Below are 22,584 nucleotides of genomic sequence, written 5' to 3' on the forward strand. Positions count from 1 at the left end.
AACAGCATACTTTGTTTTGCAGCTTTTGGATCCCAGAATAATTCTTTGTTACTGATGCAGACTTAGAACTAGTAAAATCTCTTAGCTGTCTGAAAGAAACTGTTAGAGTGGTTTTACTGCTGTTTTTAAATACAAGAGCATGTACACACAAGAGAAAGCAGATTTTGTATTTGCTCACTGTTTCTATTGTCAAAGGGGCATAGCTACAACAAAAAGCAGAGAGGGATAGGAGGTGTAAAGAAAGTATTTCAGACTTATCAAAGCTGGTCTCTCCTTTAAACATTAATTATTGTTTTGTAACTGCACGTAATACTTGAACTCGGTCTGCATCTCTTGTGTTTTGGATTGAGCTTCTTTTTCTCCCTCTTCACGCTATCTTTTCTAGAAGTTTTGCTGTTGTTTTTCAGAGTTCTAGCAATTTGCTCTTTGAAAGGGAAACTCTGATCTGCAGAGCAAATACAGCTGGTATTACTAGTGGCCTGCTACATAGTACTACTGTACTTTGGACAATAAATTTTTTTTGTCATAAAAATATTTTTAAACTGATTTAAAAAAACCCAACTTCTTTTAGTAGTGTAATATTTTTTCACTGTTTCATAGAGTGTTTCTGGAAACTTTGTTTCCAGTTCCAAGTAGATATTTAAAAAATAAATAAATAAAAAAATCTGCTTTCTCCTGGCTTTGTGCAGACTTAGCTAACATGCTCTTACTGGCTTTTTTCATGTTGCTTTTAAAGTTTAATATTAGTAACCAGCTGTCTAAATGACTAATGCAGTAGCTATGAGTTCTATATGATGCATTGTTATGTATTTACAGGATTGCTCCTGTTTAGGTTAAGTGGAATCTAAGGCTGTCTAATTTAGAGCTAGTTGATTTAAGCTATTTGTGCTTAATTTCAGCTTGAAGTTGTTCTCCCACTGCCTTTTCTAATTGTAAAATAGATATTAAAGTTATTACTTGCTTGGGGAAACAAAAGTACAGTAATTGGAACACAGAAACATAAGCATCATAAGTTCATTCAGATTTTCAGATGAGTTTTTGTCAGTTAACCATAAAGCCAAACAATGCAGTATTTTCTTCTGAGAGTCTTAAGTATTAGCAAAATGTGGCAAGACTGTGTGTGTGTTAACATAAAAAACAACTTTTTAAATAACATGTCATGGCTTCCCTTTTATTTCAGTGCAGAATCTTTATTTTGCAGCAACATGTGTAGTATTGCAACAGAAGTGTGACTATTGAATTATTATAATTATTGGATTAATTAGGCATTTAAACATAATCTTGTAACTAAAATATCAAAAGGTCAAAAGTACAGTTGGCTAGTGATACCATGTATTTGAATGGGCCAAATTATAAACCATTCAAGTCCCAAAGCAGAGATTTTAGTTTCATTAGCTTTCAGGCCCTGCCATTGTATGGTAATACAGGATTTTGAGCTGTTATATTTTTGAAAGACTTACATTTGTTGCAAACAAATTATGTGATTATTTTACTCAGACAAGATAATCAGTGAGATGAAGAGCATAGGCATCTGACAGCTAAAATTGAGAAGGAAAATCCAAGGGACTTGTTCACAGATACATTTTCAGAGCAGCTAGAGGCACAATGCTGTATTGCATTTCAGGCAAAACCCAGCCCAGCATGCTCCAAAAAGCACTTGTTTATTTGCTTCTATTTGTACCATGGGCAAGGAATCTGTTATGTTAGACTCAATACAAAAAAAGAACAGTATTAACAGTAAATGTAGCAGGGGGCAGGAAGGGAGTCATCTTTTTTTTTTTTTTTTTGGTGTGTTTTTTTGTTTCTTTTTTGTGAGCTTTTTTGTTTCTTTTTTGTGGGATTTTTTTCTTCTTTAAAAAACCTTTTGGAATTCAGGTGCAGAGAATTGTGGCAGTTTGGCAGGAGGGCAGGCTTATCAGTAGGTTTTGGGTTTCATTGTAATGTTCTTTTAGTATGTCATGGGTTTTGTCTGTTTTCTCTCTTGAGTAGCTTAGGTCATGTGACTGAAAATATTTCTGTGTGGGCTGGGGTTGCTTTTGGTTTTTTCGCTCTGGCAGGGTTGTATTCCTGTGCAGTCTTCCTGAGGCAAAGAGGGCACTTTGTAAATGACCAGGCCTTTATCAGGTGTTTCAGGCAAAATGCATCATAAAATCCGACACAGGGGTTAGTGTACAATGCAACTGCAAACAAGAAAAACCTGATCCATAGCTTGGCCTTGCAGATGATAGACTGACACTGTTTCTGCACAGGGTTAAGGTGATTCATTGTTCCCTTTTCCACCCTAGTATGCCTGCAAAGGATCAGCAGCATCCAGCTTTGAAAATTGAAGCAGAAAATTAACAGGATTTCACTCCTTTTAATTAACATCAGAGACTGAAAAGTTATATGTGCGTTCAAGAAGAGTGATAACCAATGTTCTTGCTCCCCCAATGCACAAGTTTTGATTGGTCCAAACCAACAAAGCATTGTATACACAACCACAGCTGATGAGGAGGTGGTGTCTCCAGACATCTGTTGTTCTCCTAGTATCTCTCCAAGGCTAAACACATAGCTATGTTTTGTGATAACCTGTTGATGGGGACTGGGATAGTCTTTCAGCACTGTGTTTTCTTCAGTCCCTTCATAGAGAGATTTTCAGATTGCCCAGATTTTTAACAATTACAAAGATTTTTTTTTCAGATCACAGCCATTCAGCTGTTGGTCATGAGACTCTGGCAAGGAAGATGCATTGGAACTGTTCTTAAGCATGTTTGATTTTACCATCTGTGATCTAAAGAGAGGGCTAGAAAGGGACTTTGAGAAAAAACAAACAACCTTTTAAGTTTTTTAAGTTGATGCTAAGATCTCTGCATTTCTCCTAGGTCAGAAAATGATACCCTTGTTAGACTCTTAATGGTCAACTGCAACTATGGATATAAGTATGGAAACACTTGATAATTTTGCTGGTTATTATTACAGAAAATACATGAATTGCTCTGTTTGAATTACAGGATAGTTAAATGGCATTTTGTTTGTTTGACGAATCTAGCAGTCTTGTATTTTTTCAACCTGATTTAGTCAATCTGTTGAAACACGTGGAAGAGCAGTAGAAGCGTAAAACGGAATCTTACTCAAAATTGTTTGTGATACTACAGAATTAGAAAAGAAAAATGCTTGGAAGTAATATAAGATTCCACTAATGTATATTATATAATGTGGAGATGGGAAGGAAGGAATTACTGACAGATGTTTTTGCAGCTGAAACAGGCCGAAGGAAAAAAATGTTGAGATAGTATGAAGGTCTAGTCAGTTTTTCCTTACTCTGTAAGCTTAATGTTCACTTGAATAGAAAAAACCCACTATTTAATTTTTCCTGGCCATTCCTGTTGCAGGGTCAGGTTCTCAAGAAAAACACTACTTGGAAGTCACTATGCAATTACATTCCAATTTCATCTGTTTAAATCTGAAGAAGTCCGTTAAGACCAAGAACAACTTAAAGCAGCCCTTGATTCCAGATTTCTCACGAAGTTCTCAGCTGGATTTCTCTCTCTAAAACTTATTTAGTCAAAGACCGAGCCTTATCACTTGAACAGGTTGTCCTCAGATGTGGTAGATGCCCCATTCAAGGTCAGGTTGCACAGGGCTCCGAGCAACCTGATCTAATTGAAGATGTCCCTGCTCACTGCACAGTTTGACTAGATGACCTTCAAAGGTCCCTTCCAACCCGAAGTATTCTATGATACATAGTACAATGCTTAGAAATCGCTGGGGTGAAAAAGGCCTTTTCACTCAGTGCACTCTACCATCTGTACTGGTTAAATGGATAAGTTATTTGTAGTCTAAGATGAACTTTTGTCATCTGTCGGTTAAATAAACAACTTTAAAATTAAAATTAAAAAGTTTTCCTTTCTTAACAAACATTTAACTCAACTGATGAAGGTACAGAAGCTTTGAAAATATTTTCTGGTATTCGTAAGCTCTTAATTTTATTTAACCAGAACCTATGCATGCAGGACTATTTGTACACATAATGTACTTCTGTTACGTATTAAAGGAAGACTTTAGAACAGAACTTCCTATCTAAGCTAGGTTTCTCTGAAAACTTCTTGAAACACATGATCTGGGATTTCTCCTTCAGGGTGTACTTAAGCTGCAGTTTCTTTTACTTTTCAGGATAAAGAAGTTGAAGGAGACCCTGATTGCAGTACAGCAGCTGGATAAAAATATGAATAGCCTGAGGTCATGGCTTGGCCACATTGAATCAGAGCTATCTAAACCTATCGTCTATGAAACTTGTGACTCTGAGGAGATACAAAGGAAGCTAAATGAACAGCAGGTAAAATACAACACACTTATCAGGTGCACGATGACATAGGGAGAACCAAAGTAGAGAGTCCTTGGGCTGCCCGTACCCAGCTCAATGCCGATAGGGCATGAGGCAAAGAAGTATTTAAATATCAAGGCAAGTGGTACTTACTGTGTCACTTATACAGCCTTCTGCTGGCTTTGACATCGAATCCACCGGGAGCTGATTGACCTTTCTGAGAAAGGTAAGGCACCCAGAGATACAACCTGAACGGTTTATTGCAATTTTTCTTCCTTTGGGGTTTGCCGTTTCTGTTTGTTTTGAATTGTCTGTTCCCAGAGGCAACTGACACCTATTAGGCCTTGCAAATTTTGCACATGCTTGAAAATGACTATTTTGTAGCAACCTTTCTAACTCAGTTTTATTTTGCAGCTTGTTTGAGAATCACTTTGCACGCAAAGATGCATGAGCTATACATGTGAAGTTAAAATTGGTTGGTTTAGAGCACACAAAAGCCTTTATGCAATGCTAGAACAAAATAGTCAACTCTGGGCAGAAGATGTTAGAGCAGCCAGGATTTGACATTAAAACTGTGTTACTCCTAAGAAGGTTTACTGTACTTTCTCTTTCCTGTTCCACTTCTCTCCACAGTGCAGTTTTACCTAGAAGCACATTGCTGGGGAGGACTGTTGTTCTATTGTGTTCCTGTTGGCTATTGGCAAAGATACCATCCTGGTGCATCAGTGCAGATCAGTTAGATGCTCTCCTGAGCTCTTTCTGCAAAGGAGAAAGAAAATGTGTGGGAAGAGGAGTGCCAGAATACTGTGGGGATAATTTATTTATGAAGTGTGCACATTGTTTAGCTCTTTTTAAGCTAAGTGTGAGACTGAAACCCAAGAACCCTCTCAGAGTTCTTGCCAGCACCCAAACTGATTTTGTACTTGGCTGTGTAGAATTGCTTGTTAATATTATATGTGTAAATTACATGGGGATAATAATTTATGACACAAAAGCCTCACTAATTGTGGTAGTTTTGAGACAGTAAAGTGCTGGGCAGGGCTAAACATTACTGTCAACAAGGTAGATATATACTTGAGATTTTTTTAGTAGCATCCCTATGCCAGCATCCCACAACTTTTTAAACCTACTTCTTTTGGGACTTATTCTGGGCACAGAGATTGGTATATCTCTGCCTTCTGCTGTTGCCCTTTGGTGATTCACACACAGTGACAGTGTGCAGTAATATTCTGTAGAAGTGGGAGTGGTTTAATTTGAACTCCAAAGAGGAGAAATAGAGGTGAATCTTACCCTGCAAGGATTCCATGTTTGGAAACTTGATGATAATTTGATTTGGTAACACTGCAAGCCATGATTATCATAATAATTAAGAAACTCCATCCACCTCCAATAGATGGCAACCAATGGTTTGTATAAGTTGGAAGCTCTGTCACTATCCACCACATGTCAGAAGGCCAGTACATTGACTGCCTTATCAATTGTTTCATCCCTCTTTTGTCTTGCTTTAGTGATCTTACGTTTTCTTCCATGTTTGATCTTCCATTGATGTCCTGCTCAGTACTGCTACCAGTTGTTCCTATACAAGATTACATTAAAACATTATGCTGTGAAAGAGGAAGGCCGAGTTCCATTCTGTATCTCCATTACCTACTTCTCAGCATCTACTTTAACCAAGAATCAGCTTTGCAGATTGCTGGTCTCTGTAGTGAAATGAAAGATACAGTTAAAGCTGGCTATCCTGGGGAAAGTAGGGTAACTTCACTGCAGTATTTCCCTAGGGTCACAAACTGCATTTCAAGGTTTACTTGTTGGTTTACTTCTCAGTCTGTTATCCCTTGAAATATAGAGAAAAGGGTGTTACCTTTTGGGTTGATAAAGGAAAAAAAAATCTCTATGTGAGTGACAGCAGTGCATAAAAGCGATGTTCCTTTGTGCACTAACCTGAAGGCTAAATGTTCTCTAACAAAGAAAATTTAAAAATCTGGGAAAGAAATAAAAGGCTATGATGAAAAAAAAAAAACAAACCTGTAGATATTGCCTGTAGAAATGTTCTGTAGGTGAATAAAGAAGTTTAATCTTTAGGAATCCTCAGGATCACCAACCAGCAGTTCTGACTACTGCTCTACTCCAAAACAGCAGAGAGGAGATTATGTTACCTGAACTTGCTTAACCTCAAGTCTCATAGCTGTCTGGAGTATATGTTTCACAGAGTATTGCATCTGTTTATAGTGTATACCCTTATATAACATTTCAGGATGGGTTGAAAGAAGAATAAGCACTTGGACATCATGATGAAGGAATATTTTTCAAGGCAAGTGAAAGTGAAAGGGCCAGCTCTAAGGAAGAAAACACTGTGATTTTCCACTTGATGGTCTCATGCCTTCTGTTTCATGGATAAGAAGGGGGAAATAAATTACTTCACTGAGTGTGACCTCAGTTATTACAAACAACCAAATCAGATGGTTGATACAAGTTGACCTTGCTCGACTTCAGACTTGTGAAGGTTTTTAGATTCTATGTTTATATACCATTTCCTGCTGGAAGATATTGTCAGAACATCATATTAATTGTAAGAAAAGTTCTCTAGTTAGACTTTAAATGTATGTAGACACAGTATGTTGAGACTATTTTCCCCTTTGCATGTTATAGTTGACTTCACTAGCAAAACTATAAAAAACAATTTATTCATCCTCAAGCTGCCAAGTTCTCATTCTCCAAAATAAACTTCCACATCTCTAATTGCCCTAATAGTTCTTTTCTTCACCTGAATCTGAAGTGAACATAGTGTTCCAGATGCAATATATCACTTTCTGGTGTAGTCACATTAGTGCTTCTTTGTTACTATTGGACTTATGTTGTCATGGCTTTGTTATTGTTCATCCTTATTTTTCTAATATTCTGATGATTCATTGCAAATGTAGGCAGAAGTCAAGCAGGGTTTCTTTTCCTTGCACTCAACCGACAGCAAAGCTGATTATTTCTGTGGCTTAACTTGAACTGTAGGTTCAAAACTGAAGCTGAAACACTGCTTCAAGAGGAAACATTATCATCAGTGTAGAACAAGCAATTGAAACCAGGAAACTGACAGAAAGACTAATACTGATCACATATGAGTGCTAGGACAGTGTAAATGCATTTTCTGAAGCTGTCCTGGATTTTTCATTTCCAATGAAAATGTCATAGAATTGGAATGTTTAAGGGAGAAATATCTCCTACTAGAGATGCACTGTTCAACATCTGCTGCTGTCAGTCTACATGTCAAACATGTCTTTTTGTGGCTAGTTCACAAAGGGTACCTCCACTAAACCCTTGCAATAGATAAGAATATATTTACTTGTCACACTTCTCTTACTAACTTCTGCTTTACATTCTCTGAGATAATGGGAAAGGGCTGGGAATAATTCCACCATTTATTGGTGATGTTGATTAAATGTGTGTGAAAGACGCTCAGCTGAGCATGCAGAGCTCTGGCTGTTTGTCCCATGTAATGGTTTGGTGTTCATAGTAGCTGGGAGAGCTGTGCATGCTGACAGGTTCTCCTGGCCTCATTGATAACATTGCAACACCACTTGCATAGGTGCAGTGTCTTAATAGGTATTCACTGGATGTTTTTCTCCTGTTTGCAAGCTTATTAATATTTTTTAATAAGTAGAAGAGAAATGCATTTGTATGTTTTCATGGTTTGCAATTTCTTTTAAGAATTAATTCTTCACCTGCAGGAACTTCAAAAGGACATAGAGAAACACAGCACTGGAGTGGCATCTGTTCTCAATCTAAGTGAAGTGCTCCTTCATGACTGTGATGCTTGCGCCACAGAAGCAGAGTGTGACTCTATCCAGCAGGCTACACGCAACCTGGACAGAAGGTGGAGGAACATTTGTGCAATGTCAATGGAAAGACGACTTAAGTAAGTCTAAAATTAATACAAATTAAGATTTCCTTCCACTGACACAAATACAGGATGAAATGTATGTTACAGGGTTGCAGTATGGAATAAAAGAGCATAGGGCATCATAAAATTGGCCAATGCTTTCTACTCTCAGCTGTCCAGTAATAATACATATAACTGTTTGAACTGTACTTACAAAGATCCTTCCTGTATCTTTTTAAGTCACAAGTCTGGTTTCTGTAGTGTTTACACAGTCATATCAAGAGCTCTAGGTAAAGTTTACGATTTTTCAAAATGCTGAATTGAACTTTGTATGATATTTGGTCTTGTGGGATATTCTTAACATATATAGTAAAATCTTTCTTATTAAAAAAAAAAAAAAGTCAAGTTGTGCCACTCTATATCCACAGATTGTGATCTTTAAGTATTTTTATACTATTGCCATGGTAATTCTTGTACAGTGTATATATATATATATATATATATAAAAATTCAGATTATACGTTTTGACAGTCTGTCTTGAAGATGTACAGGCTCTTCATACTTTTGTGTCTAGCAAATTAATTCAGAACTATTTTAAGTTAACGTGGAACTTTACATTGAACTCTATTTTACTTTTTTGCAATGTACATGTTTAAGCTATTGATTTTTACCAGTAAGTTAATGAGCTATCAGTATTTAGGATCTTTATGTGAAACTTCAGGTTAGACAACCTATTATCAACAAAGCATAAATTTTGCATGCATTGGGTCCTTTTCAGACCTGCATATCTATGATTTCATAGAATAATAGAATAGTTAGGGTTGAAAAGGACCTTAAGATCATACCGTTCCAACCCTCCGTGCCGTGGGCAGGGATACCACACACTAAACCATGTCGCCCAAGACTCCACCAAACCTGGCCTTGAACATTGCCAGGGATGGAGAAAGGGGCGTTTGTAAAATATGAATTCTGTATGTCAGGAGAGATAAAGTTCTGCTGTAACACAACCTGTTCTGAAAAAGAATGAATTGGTGTTGAAGTTCTGAGGATTTTACAGTCTCAGTATTAAGCTAATCTGATTTCAGAATCAAGAGTCAGCCACTATTTTTACATATTCAATGAAAGTAAAATTGGGCTTTTAAAAAGTTGGAATAACTTTTAATGTACTATTTTTTACTAAAAATATGTTTACATTGTAAATGAGAGAGAACTTTTTACCAGTTGTTGGCAAATGCAGAAAAAAAATATTTGTGTCTCTTTGCAATGCAGAATGACTGAGAACTTTATATGCTGCAACATCTTTAGCACTCTGTAAGAAAAAGTTCTACAGTTGAAAGTAGTGCAGAATTTCTAATCTCTAAAATACCAGTTTAGGTACCTACACTGCGACTGTGTTTCAGAACTTATTTAGCATGTGCTGAGATTTTTAGAGCTCCTATTACATACTTATAACTTTCTTTTTATACTGATTCCAAAATTAGATGCATTTTAAAAAAGCACCATCATCTTAATCTAGCTTGGTCTGGAATGAGCCAGCTTTCCGTGTGGTCTGTTTACCAGCCTGGCTGTCTGAGTTAGATTAAGAGCCAGCTATTGTCTGTTACAGTGCCAGTTTGCTGTTGTAGATGTTAAAGTTTTGTAGGTCATCTGCCCTTCAGTCCGAGCATTCCCTAATTTTCCATTATCTATTGCAGAATTGAAGAGACGTGGCGGCTATGGCAAAAGTTTTTGGACGACTACTCTAGATTTGAAGCCTGGCTAAAAGCCTCTGAGTTGACAGCTGCTTTCCCAAGCTCCTCTGGTGTGGTTTACACGGTTGCTAAGGAAGAACTCAAGAAATTTGAGGTGATTTATAGAAGTTGAAATTTAATATCTACTGATCACATTGCAGTAACCAGCTGGTGTTCTTCCTTCCCGTGCACAAGTCACTCAGCAGAGATGCTGTATTAATATAGTGCAGTTGATGATTTTGTAGCTGCCTTCAGTGTCAGGTTTCTACAATGAAAAAAGAGTGGAAAGTGGCAACTGAAAATGCTGATAATCCACTCTCGCTGTTTGTTCACCAAAGTTAGTTTTCTCACCTTTTTTATTTCTGCAACTTCTAAATATGTCCATCCGGAAGGTGCTTCAGAACCTTCATAAATCTCCCTTCACCGAGTACCTCTTCAAATGCATGCTGCATGTTTTAGCTTTTGCTTTGATTTTAAAACTCCTTTCTGCAATTCTCTGAAACCAACCCTCAGAACTCTTTTTGTGCAATGTACAATATCCCAATTTTAGATCTTTATTCCCAAAATTCATGTTCATGCAAGTACTGTTGTATGTCCACATAGTGTCCCCCATGACTTAAAAGTTAAGTGCATTCTTCAACACTGACAAGCTGTCACTTCAGTCAATGCTCAAGAGTTTGTTACATAACTTCATTGTGTCTGCTGCAATGTGATGGCTTGTCTCATAATTACAATGTGTAGTAACAGTGTATATCTGTGTGTAAAGCAGACACATATGACATATGGCTAGTCACAGGTAAAAATAATTTGCTCAGTTTCATATTTACAAGGAATACATCAAGATGAGAGAGGAAAATGTTTTTAATTGTTCAGGCAGTTCTGTAAAAAAGTGCTGTGAAGTATTTGCTGTGAAGAAGAAATGCAAATTTTAAACAATATCTAAGATTAATAATTAGTTCAAAGCCATAAACTGTGAAGCACTGATTCAGGTGTTTGACACTCACATTTCTGAATGTACTGGCCAGGTTTTGTTGTTAAACACTGCCAGACTTCATTATGGTGAGGTAGGTCATCATAGTATAAAAATGTTTGCTTCCTGGACACAAGTACTCTGCTTCAGACCTCCTTCTCATTGTCCCTTTATTCAGGATCTAAGCCTGTTTAGTGAATCTCTGTATGAGAAACAGTACCAAAAATGTCTTTGCTGTCTGATTGTTTACTAATGCGACTTTGCCCCAAGTCTGTTTCATTGAACTTCATCTTTTATGGTGATATTCCCTCTCCTACAGATCTGTGGAATTTTTACTGTCTACAGAGTGTCAGCAGGAGCTAGCTGTAAGAGAACAGTTTAGCAGCCTCTCCAGAAGCCTGCTTTCCATTAAGTTTGGTTCCTTCTCTTTTTAATTTTTTATTTTCTTTTTAATCTGAGTACCTAGTTTCTACACCTACCAAAAAGCAGGAATACCAGCAGCAAAAGTTGCGGTGTTCAAATTCAGTGCAATTAAGCAACTTCACTGTGAAGTTAGTATAAAGTTAGCCACATATACATAACTGAAGCAGATTTCTGCTTCATCTAGACATTTTTCTCTAATTTTATTTTCCCCTACGTGTAAGAGCATTTCGGTTTCTGACCACATTGGTCAGAGATGGCTCTCACTGGCTTCACTGTACAAAATCAGACTCTTTCTGGTAGTTTATGAAGAAATGAAAACAGGTTACAGGAAGGAACACAACATGAATTCTTACGTAGCTGAGCTGAAGAACTGGAAGAAAAATACACAGCTGTTCTTTTACTGGATGAGGCTTCGTAACAGGTGAAACAACAACTGCACACTTTAAGATTTCATGATCCTGGTAAATACAGTCTTATCTGTGCCTCTGGTATGAGAATTGCCTCCTCGTGCAATTTTAAATGAACTCCTTTCTGTTGAGCATTTCACTCCAGTTGCATGTCCATTTTCTCCTTGTTGGTTGTCCCCTACTCAATTTGATGGCCATTTAATGAAGGGAATAGTTATATTGAGAGCATTCTACAGTTAGATGTTTAAAATCTTTTTCAGACCAGCTTCTTTATTGTCTCTGGTAGTAGAGCAGAAATGTGCTTATTTCATTTTTAGCTTTGACTGGTACAACATGAAGAATATATATTGTTTATGCAAAAATCTCTGTATTGGCTGATTTGAATTAAAATTTCTGTACAGAAATATATTACCTATTCCATTTGTCCAGTTCTTAGTAAGGCTGGCATCTAGTTTTGGGAGAGATTGCTTTTATTTGCACTGTGAGGAATACCAGAGAGCAAGTTTGTAGAACTGTAATGGGAGACAAAACCTACTTGCGTTCAGAAAAGTAGTCTATGTTTTTAAGTCTTAATTGGATTTATTGCTTTTTTATTTCTGTGACAACATGAAAATTAGTAAGTTTTTTGGAAATTATTCATCTTACTATTATTTTTGAAGGGATTAATTCAGTCATCTTCTTACAAGGTGTTTTCTCCAACTTGCTCTGTGATTGCTAGTCACAACATGAAACTCACAGGCTATCACCTACTGTTTCTGGTCCCCAGCTGGGTGACTGAGGCTTTTGACACAATAGAGGAAGCCCTGAACGTAATGGTGTAGACGTTTGCCTAGGCATAAGTTGGTATGGATGTTCATGAAATTTTCTTATCGTGAAAATTTAAAGACAAAACTTACTTGTATACCAGTATACTGAAGATAGAGATAATTTAAATCTTCAGTACCATTTTTTTGCTGTTTTTTTTTTTTTTTAAGTTGGAATAAACAATTGCTTCAATCTCTTCAACATTTGCACTTTAGCAATCCAGTGAAGCCACAGGAATCTTGGATCTTTTTTTTTTTTTTTTATGTTTCATATTCATTGTTTGTGTTTCTGTTCTCAAATGCAAAGACGTATGATTGAGTAGAAAGGAGAGCCTAGGAAGGGGGTTTGTGTTGATTTTGCTGTTGTAGTGGGTATTCATGTTTCAATTTCTCATTCAGTGAATGATTTTTAAACTTTTTTCTCCTCCCCCCATTTTAATTAGAAGGAAGACTCTCAGTAGGATAGCCATCAGGAATATCAGTATTCATAGCAAAATCTGTTGGATAACACAGGTCAGAGTGTAGAAGTAGGATCAAAATAAAGGGGCTTATGTATGTATGTCCTGATTTCAATAATTAAAAATCTGATGGTGTCTTTTTTTTTTTTTCTTTTGTGTGTGTGTGTTGCTTTAGGCTTTCCAGAGACAAGTGCATGAAAGTCTGACTCAGCTGGAACTGATCAATAAACAGTATCGCCGCCTGGCCCGAGAGAACCGCACTGATTCTGACTGCAGCCTCAAGCAAATGGTTCATGAAGGGAACCAGAGATGGGACAACTTACAAAAGCGAGTTACCTCCATCCTTCGCAGGCTAAAAGTATTTTTCCATTTTTAAGCCCTTCAGTTTCACTATTACACTTATGAGTGAAGGGTACTCCAGAAGCTTCCAGAAGTTTAATGCATTTGCTTTCAAGGGGATTTCTTTGGATGAGGAACAGAGTTTATGAGTTCACTTTGAGATAACCAAAGCATGTCTGTAGGGAAACCGCTTGCTGACCTCAAACACCACCTCCTTCATAGATAGCAACTTTCACAAGTGAACTGTAGATGGTATTACTGAAAAGGGAACCTCAAAATCATATAGGAAATGAAAGAAGGTGTACCAACTTGAGGTTAGGTTTGAAGGATATGAAAGCTGTATGAAATCTGTTTCTTTGGAGAATCAGTACTGCTTGTTTTTTTTGGGGGTTGTTTGGTCATTTCATGCCACTCCATTTTCCACTCCCCAGCATTTTATTGGCCAGCGTGAGGAGTTTGAGACAGCACGTGATAGCATCCTGGTATGGCTAACAGAGATGGACCTGCAGCTGACCAACATCGAGCATTTCTCAGAGTGTGATGTCCAAGCAAAGATAAAGCAACTTAAGGTAAAGAATGATTGAGTGGTAACAGGAGGAGGGATGAGAGAATGGCTAGAAACATTCCTGGTGGGAAAATAATTTTAGAAACACAATGCAAAAATGCAGCTTGATACAGTCCTTAGCTGCAGGCTGCTACTTCAGCCTCAGAAGTTACGTGCTATGTCAGGCTTCAGTACATACTTTTCTGCCAAAATGGAAGCTCTCTGTGCTGTGAAAATTTTCAAAGGGTGATAGTCTCCATTCCCTCATAATGAGCGGAAGTGTCAATAAAAATTATTAATGTCAAGTCTTCATTATTGCTGACACCTAAGAATTACTACATTCTTCAGCTATTTCTGCATTAAAAAGTCATTATCTAGAGAGAAAAATATTAAATGTCATGGTATCCACGATTTCAGTGTGTTGCCTTTAGCATCTGTGTTCATTCGAGACATTTGTCATGGCATGGCTTGTTTAGAGAAGTTTCTTTCCAAACACAACAAGTGAGGAATGAGATGGTAAACCATGAAGTATCACTGTTTTTGGCTAGAAAGATTGTGGAATTCCAAATTTAATTGCTTATTGTTGCTCATGCCAGAATATTTGGAACAATCCCTGGTTTTTGCCCACACCATTCTTGCTGGAAAAGCTCAAAGACTTGCATCCTTAATAACTTAGGTTGTTGTAATGTTGATTTCATTGATAAAGCACAAGCTTTTCTTTTATGCAGGCTTTCCAGCAAGAAATTTCACTGAACAACAACAAAATTGAGCAGATAATTGTGCAGGGTGAGCAACTCATTGAGAAAACTGAGCCCATGGATGCAGCTGTCATTGAAGAAGAACTGGATGAACTGCGCCGTTACTGTCAAGAGGTCTTTGGGCGTGTGGAACGCTATCACAAGAAACTTATCCGTCTTCCTGTGTGTATACTTACATACATATGTATTTCTTTGTTTTTTTGTCATTTTACAAGTGTGAGAATGAGGAAAGAGATGTTGAAAGGAACTAACATGAAACTTCTGTAACTTTCCAAAAATCCTGTGGTTTAACCCTGACCATCTGCCTCCTTTCATTACATGCTTGTGTCCTGTTCAGAGAGCAAACTCACCCAGATCTGGATTTTTTGTGAATCGTCATGAAAATCCGTGTAAATGAGAGATTTATAAGACTTTATTAATGGGGATAGTAGTGTGGTGCAGATAATAAGAATACTCCCTGCTCTGTCAGATAGTTTCACTGGCAGTTTACTGAGTTCTGTTTTGTTTAAAAAGCAGTGATAAAATGATTCTACCCACCAGGAGAGACAGACATTTTTCTCTAGAACTGAACGTACAGCTGAATAAGTAAGAGCAAGATGATTTTTGGTAGCTCTAGTCTTTCTGAAGGAAAGGAACAAAACCCAGGGTTTTCAAAATATGAAAGAACATAACCAGAGCAGTGGTCACAGTGAAGTTCACTTATGCTTCCTATGACTTGATTCCAGAGTTTTCTTTAACTTGATGTCTACATCACAGTGGCATCAGTAAGAAGTCTGGAGACATCTACTTAATGTGAGACTTTGTGGTGCCTTAAGTACTTAAAATGAGGTGGCATTATGAACATTTTGTTGCTTTTTTAGTGCATGCTAAAATAATGAAGGGTAAGCGCAAAAGAATGCAAAATGGAAACCCCATCGGTGTGACTTTTCCCTAATGCTACTTTATTTCACTGACCCAGGCTGACCACGCAGTGCCTCTGCCCATTTCATTGATTAGTTCTATTTGCGTTGTGCTTCTAGCTGACAGATGATGAGCATGACATCTCTGACAGAGAAGTGGATCTGGATGAATCAGCAGATCTCTCTGACATACACTGGCATGACAAATCTGCAGACAGCGTTCTCTCCCCGCATCCTTCTTCCAACCTTTCACTGCCTCTTTCCCAGCCAGTGAGAAGTGAGAGATCAGGGCGAGATACACCTGCAAGCGTGGACTCTATTCCCTTGGAATGGGACCATGACTATGACCTTAGCAGAGACCTGGAGACAGCCATTTCACAGACACTACACTCTGACGAAGAAGATGGTGGGCAAGAGAAGGACTTCTACCTGAGAGGAGCAGCTGGTATAGCAGGTATTGGTGGCAAACTGTGTGTCCTCTTCTCTCCTAGTAAAAAGAAGCAAATCATAGAATCATTTAGTTTGGAAAACACCTTTAAGATCATCAAGCCCAGTCATTAGCAAATGTTACGTATGTGGTTGCTTGGCCAAGATGCTCATAGAAAAGTATCTTAAATTGCCCCTGAAGATTTTAAATAGCTTTCCCTAAGTGATCCCAATGGCCTTCTGGCCTTAGACACAGCAGTGGAGATTTCTGGATGATTACAGCCTCAGAAAATCGCAAAGGCACTTAAGATATGACAGGTAATTGGCCATGTCTCTGTGCTTGTGGACTGCCAGATGGGATATGTCATCTGTAACAGCAGTGCGTCATAAGTTATTCTGACTGGAAGAAACTATACTGGGTATGGCAAGAAGTGCAGAACAGACTGATGAAAAAACGCTGTGGGAGAGATCTGCAGACAAAACCATCAAGTGCTTAAGTAAATCTTGACTCAGTCCTTAGCCAGGAAAGAATCTAGCAACTGTTTAGCCTGAGGTGGGATCTTGGGTCTTGCTTTCCAGTGAAGTTAGAAATCCTTTCTAAGTGTGTGTGGTTTGTGTAATAAATCTGAACAAGTGAAAATGCCCAAATACACCCAGTTGGATGTTTGGGAAGACATACTGTTATATTATACTTTATTCTTGTGGCTGCCTTTTGCTTTCCAGGTCATTGCTCTGGAAAGAGTCGGGCTTGCCTGGATATTAAGAGACTTTGTAGCAGCTCCCTGTGTTTCAGTTTTACATATTTTTTTTTTTCCTTCTCTAAAAAGGATGTTTGCTATTGGAAATGTTTTTATATTCCATCCCATGAAAAGGAATCCTGCTGTAAGGAGACAGCTGTTTCTGAGCTGTCGATTTAGACTGTGCTTTTATTTTTTCAGATGTAGAGATACCTGAAACTCTTGAGGCCTATGTAAAACTCACAGAAAACGCACTCAAAAATATCTCTGGTAGGCATCAAAAAAGACTAAGCATAGCCAGATGCGAATACCACAGTGCACAAGCATAGCTTCTTTCTCTTCTCTTAGCATCTGCTATACTTTTCACAACTTACAAGATAAATATTTCTTACATGGCAGCACTGACATGTTAACATAGAAGTACCCTGCTTTACTACTGTGCTTACAGATATTGCTAGGTGCATGGATGAAACAATGATGCTTGAAGTGTTGGCTCTGCCACCTTGGCTAACTAGACTAAACTGATCAGTAGGTTACTCTGGTTTCCACAAAAAGTAAGGCAGAAGGAAAAGAGGTAGAGTAAAACCTAATTGATTTTGCACTTAACTTGTTAACACAGCCACAACTTGAATTATTACTTAGATATAAACTTTTAGGATGCTCCATATATAAAAATACCAAGGTGAAGTACTGTAGTCAAATATCTCTATCTTAGTCTTTTACATTGGAAGATGAATGTTTTCCTCACGTTGCATTTTTACACATCACTAAACCTACTGTTTCATGTTAGATGACTCTCAGAGGGACTAGATGCAATTATAAGTACCTTCTCTCATGCTTTTAGTTTTAATGTTTTGAAATAATTATTTCATTGCAAATTTGAAACAGCAAATATTTAACTTCTCAGCACCTGTAGCACACACCTAAGGTTCATTGTCCTTTTTCTTTTTTCCCAAATTAGTGAAATAATATTGCTTGGTTAAGAGTATAAGTCATAGCAGTACATACAGGAAAATGTGTGTAGTTTTCCGACCAATAGATTTTGAAAGTAGTGAGGGAAAAGCAATATTGAGCACTTTGTTCTGTCCATTTGGGAAAAGGCAGTGTTCTTGTATGAAGAAATACCAACTATTCCAGAGACTTCATTTTTCTGTAATTTGGTGGACAGAAGGCTCTTCTTCTTTATGCATGTTTTTAATTGTGGCTTTATGAATAAAATCAAACCCTCTTTGTAAACAGATGGAAATCAGGCACAGTGAATATGAATAAGAGGGACCTCATGTGGTCCTCTAGGCTGCAGTCTGCTTCAGATTAGAATTGGCTATAGCTAATTTACATCACAGAATTCAATTGACCTCTGTAAGGAAAATACAAGCTAGTCCTGCTTCAAAAACATTGGTGTGAATTCCAAATGGCTTGGATGAATAATACCATCTCGCAGATACGTTAAGCATAATTTTGTCAAACACCTAATTGGAAAAATACTATAAATTCTGCTGCTTAATGTGGTTGCTTCTCACACTTTGCCACAAACTTTCTCCTTCAGAAAGGTGAGGAATTCTCTGAGGGAAAAGGGCACTTCAGAATAGTTTGCAAGCATGCTTTAAACTGTGAACTCCTTGACAGTATGCTTATGGCAATTGTGTTCATTGGTATAGTCATCTGTCCTCTGAAGGTCGCTAACTCCCTCTCATGTAATCAGTTTGCTTTGACATTTTGCCACTCATAATGCTGTAATCACATTTCTTCTTTCCTAACATAGATAGTATTCCTGATATTCCTGACAAAAGATGGTAAAATCTTTGGGAAAACTTAGGTGACAGTCACTTTCTTTTTTTTTTTTGGTACAGGAGAACCTGGTGCCTTGGAAGCACATATCCGACAGCTGGACAAGGCCTTAGACACCAGTCGTTTCCAAATACAGCAAACAGAAAATATCATCCGCAGCAAAACACCTACAGGACCAGAGCTGGATTCCAGTTACAAAGGATATGTGCGTGTATTTTAGAGCACAAGTTGAATAAGCACTGCAGGCTTAGATTTGCTATTGAAAGATATAGCTGTTACAACAAAGCAATTGGACATTACTGCTTCTCAAACTTACTCATAGGGCTGCCACCCTTAACCACATGCTATTGTTGTTTGTGTTAGTGTGTTTATAATAGCGTAAAATTACAGGAACATGACTCTCAGGAATTTGTATTCCTATTGCATTTTTGCAGATGTCCAAAAGTACTTTCTCACGTATGTTTTTACCCATCTAATGATGATATCCTCATTTAAAATTCCTCTGCTTTTAAAAGCAGGTTTTATAGCTTCATGCAGGGTATTCATCTTGCTGAATTGTAAACACGCATCATGTAAGTAAGATTGCATATATGGAATCTATGATTAAAAAGCTTTCTCAGGGAGGTTTTTCTGGAAGAAGAATCTCTCTAAATAGTTCCAATTTTATTACTGGCAGAACTGAAAGATTAGCTGCTTGAATAAATAGTATTTCCACACATATGTTTATTTTCTTTGTCGTATCTTCTGGCATCTTTGCCATAGTGTCTTAACATTTAGAACAGATGACTCCTAAAGTCATCCAGCACAATTTCACACAGTGGCAGTGGGTTATTTCTCTTTAGTCTGAACTTACGCTTTAAGTCTTTGCTGCCTTCATATGCATTTCTTTGATAGTATCAGGACAGATTTTTAGAGTAATAGATCTTCACATTTAGGCCAACTTTTGGAAAATTTGGAAGTTGAACTGTAATTTGAATTTTCCGTGCAGATAGTCCTGTATATTGAACTGGGATTTTTGTTTGTTAACACAGATGAAGCTACTAGGTGAGTGCAGTGGAAGCATAGACTCAGTAAAAAGGCTTGGATATAAACTGAAGGAAGAAGAAGAAAAATTTTCTGGACTTATTAACCTGAACAGTACTGAAACACAAACGGCTGGTAAGTAATATTTAGTTCTTTGATGCAAAGCAGTTACAAAAAGTAGCAAACAAGCAAAGTTTTTCTGAATAAACACTTGATATTACTTACTGACATATTATTTATATGTATATATAGGTATATTTACATGACTGTTACAATGTTCTGTTTTACATGTCTCAATAGGAATAGTAAGTATTCCTTGTATACATTCTATAAAAAGATTAGGCATATAAGTGCCTTTTAAGAACCCCTTCATATCACAAGACATAACCCTAAGCCTTCTGGAGAATCTCTGTGGATGTAACATGCTTTTGTTGAATGTTTTCTGATGAAATAAGTTTGCTTATATTGCTATACAAAACACATAAGTGTTCATTTCTTCTAATACTAGCTTTCATTTCTAATATTTTCTGCCTACAGTACAGAAATCTATATTCATCTGGTAGAAGTATTCATCTGCCTAATTTTAAGCGTCGCTGTAGAACAGGAGGTATCGCATTGTAAAAACGTGAATGTGTTCCAGAGACTCTAAAAGGCAATGTCTCTGTTCTTAGCTTGATGTTTATTTGTGGGGTTTATTTAACTTTAAGTTGATGGAATGACACAACTTGTCCTTCTGCCATAGCATTTCAAGATAACTAACAAGAAGAAATCTATTTCTTAATTTATTTCTTTATAGCACAGGTATGTATTCAATGCATTGACAGTAGCTTAGGCAAATATAGTGAGGTATGAGCATTAACCTGTGACAAGTACAAATACCAATGAAAATAATAATAAATACATGGCTAGCTAGACATATTCAGATTCCGTGTCTGGTTTGATTTTGTGCTAATTTATGATGTCTTTGTATGAGCATAATCTGTTTTAGAGACCTGCATGTGTCAACTTAATTCAGTTCATAGAAGTGTGACATTAGAAAGTGGCAAAATTGTCTGCTTTCTGGAATCCTCCCGATTCTCTGTTTTTTCTCTCCAACATCATGTTCTTCAATCTTAGTTTTCAGTGTGGTGTGTCATAGGTTAGGGTTTCCAGGGGTTTATGGAACATTTTTTTGTCCCGCACGGGATTCAACTGATGCAATTGTGTATGTGGCTAGAGGTTTTCTTTTACTTTTGTTGAATTTGGTGTTTATCATTCCAGGTGTAATTGAACGATGGGAATTAATCCAGGCTCAAGCTTTAAGCAAGGAGCTGAGAATGAAGCAGAATCTTCAGCAGTGGCAGCAGTTTAACTCTGACCTTAATAGCATTTGGGCTTGGTTGGGAGAAACTGAAGAGGAACTGGAGAAGCTCCGCCACCTTGATCTCAGCACTGACATACGAACTATTGAGCTCAGAATTAAAAAACTGAAAGTGAGTTTTATTTCTCTCTTCCATGAGTTATCTTGTAGACAGATCTGAGTGCAACAGGTATGTTGAAGAGGTTGCCAGTAGTTGCAGCTGGCGTGTTCTATTCTGCACATAGTGGGCTACTGCTGATAACTGAAGTAACTGCTAAAGTGATTGTATGCATCACTTTTTGGAGTTAAATCAAATCTCTTCTAGTCAAACTGGTAACAAAATAGCTACTTTAAAAGAAACACCTCACTGGGACAAACTACTTTGTGTGAAGGAAAGAGAGGGTGCCCAAAGGAATTGTAGCCTGCAAACTGGTGTCACCAGTATAACAGAGGAAAAAAAATGGTGTCACTTTTCAACATTCCTGATTCTTCTTCTGTTATCTCAGAAGCATCAGGATCCGAATGCTGCCATTGTGATCTCTCCTGTATATTTTATAGCTATAAAGATCTGCAGATGTGGTGGCCCACAACTGCACATTCAGTTGCTATCATCTTACAAGCTTGGGCAGAAAAATGTGGGAGCCTTTGTCAAAACACACTGTGATCCATGTTAGGAATGGGGTGGACAGCTAGTAAAGACTGTTTCCAACAGCAATCCATCAAAAGCATATTAATGCTGATCTTCACTGTAATCCAAATTTAGCTGCCATAAGTACTACAAAGGTCATTGTGACATGAAGCTTTTAAGTAAATGCTGTAAAATAGGTGAAAAGGGGGGCATTTCATAAGAATCCTGTTCTTATCACACCCACTTTGGGGAAGCCTATTAGTGCCCTCCAAACCAAAAGAGGGGGGGTTTCTTTTGTGGCTTCCAGTATAAACAAATCAGAGTTTTTATACATGTCCTACTTCTATAAATTGGACTAAGTTGTTTATACTCTTTGTATGTTTTCTTTTCCCTCAGTAAATCCTTTATTTTAAAATACTGTTGATAGCAGTTTCCCCTTGAAAACATGTTGGATTTTATGTTTATCAGCAAAACTGAGAAGTGAGGGCAAAAGTTTTACTGTGAGCTGAAGTACAGTTGTCCTGCATCTCTGTAAATTTTGTTGTGCCTACTCTGTCTTTAGAATATCTGAAACATGAGCCACATCTTTAAAACTGAACTATGACTTCAGGCTTTTAAGAATTTACAAGTTTAATTGGCTTGTTCCAGTTTATGCTCACAGTAAAATTTTAGTAGATGTTAAAGAGTGAACATTTGCAAAGTCACAGAGTGAGCACAGGAATCTCATATCCAGAGTAAAGAGACTGTTACAGTAAGGTACTATTCTGCAGTTGTTGATGGTAAATCAGTGCATCCTTGGGGTGCCTTCTCTGCCTGGCTTTTCTGAAAGTCACATTTTACTGATTTCCATCCTTTCTTCCCCTGTCCCATTTTGTCTTACCATCAAGGAGCTGCAAAAAGCAATCGATAACCGCAAAGCAATCATCTTATCCATCAATCTGTGTAGCTCAGAGTTCACTCAGTCTGACAGTGAAGAGAGCAAGAAGCTTCAACAACGCCTGTCTCAGATGAATGTGCGCTGGGACCACGTATGCAGTATGATCGAAGAGTGGCGCTGCTCATTACAGGATGCATTAATGCAGTGCCAGGTCTGTATTAAGTGCCAGGCACTCATTTTAAATTGCCAGCATCCTGCATA

At 37.5% G+C, this 22,584-nt stretch overlaps 1 protein-coding gene across 15 annotated transcripts in view; it reads left to right on the plus strand.

Moving 5' to 3' along the window:
- SYNE1 (spectrin repeat containing nuclear envelope protein 1) overlaps positions 1 to 22,584 on the plus strand; it is a 292,023-nt gene that overhangs the window by 257,474 nt on the left and 11,965 nt on the right. For 12 of the 15 annotated variants that reach the window (XM_061378642.1, XM_061378641.1, XM_061378650.1 and 9 more), the window contains 12 exons: positions 4,153 to 4,315; positions 8,023 to 8,210; positions 9,869 to 10,019; positions 13,141 to 13,323; positions 13,736 to 13,873; positions 14,577 to 14,768; positions 15,626 to 15,959; positions 16,870 to 16,938; positions 18,519 to 18,661; positions 19,488 to 19,614; positions 20,740 to 20,951; positions 22,334 to 22,534. In XM_061378642.1, coding sequence (XP_061234626.1) covers positions 4,153 to 4,315; positions 8,023 to 8,210; positions 9,869 to 10,019; positions 13,141 to 13,323; positions 13,736 to 13,873; positions 14,577 to 14,768; positions 15,626 to 15,959; positions 16,870 to 16,938; positions 18,519 to 18,661; positions 19,488 to 19,614; positions 20,740 to 20,951; positions 22,334 to 22,534 — 2,101 coding nt within the window. The remainder of the gene's footprint in view (positions 1 to 4,152; positions 4,316 to 8,022; positions 8,211 to 9,868; positions 10,020 to 13,140; positions 13,324 to 13,735; positions 13,874 to 14,576; positions 14,769 to 15,625; positions 15,960 to 16,869; positions 16,939 to 18,518; positions 18,662 to 19,487; positions 19,615 to 20,739; positions 20,952 to 22,333; positions 22,535 to 22,584) is intronic. The other 3 variants (XM_061378651.1, XM_061378645.1, XM_061378653.1) reach the window with 1 other exon arrangement.

The sequence above is a fragment of the Neopsephotus bourkii genome, unplaced genomic scaffold (genome assembly GCF_033783945.1).
Source record: "Neopsephotus bourkii isolate Nb327-2 ecotype Australia unplaced genomic scaffold, CSIRO-AGI_Nbou_v1 NB_1767, whole genome shotgun sequence".
NCBI classification, from domain to species: domain Eukaryota; kingdom Metazoa; phylum Chordata; class Aves; order Psittaciformes; family Psittacidae; genus Neopsephotus; species Neopsephotus bourkii.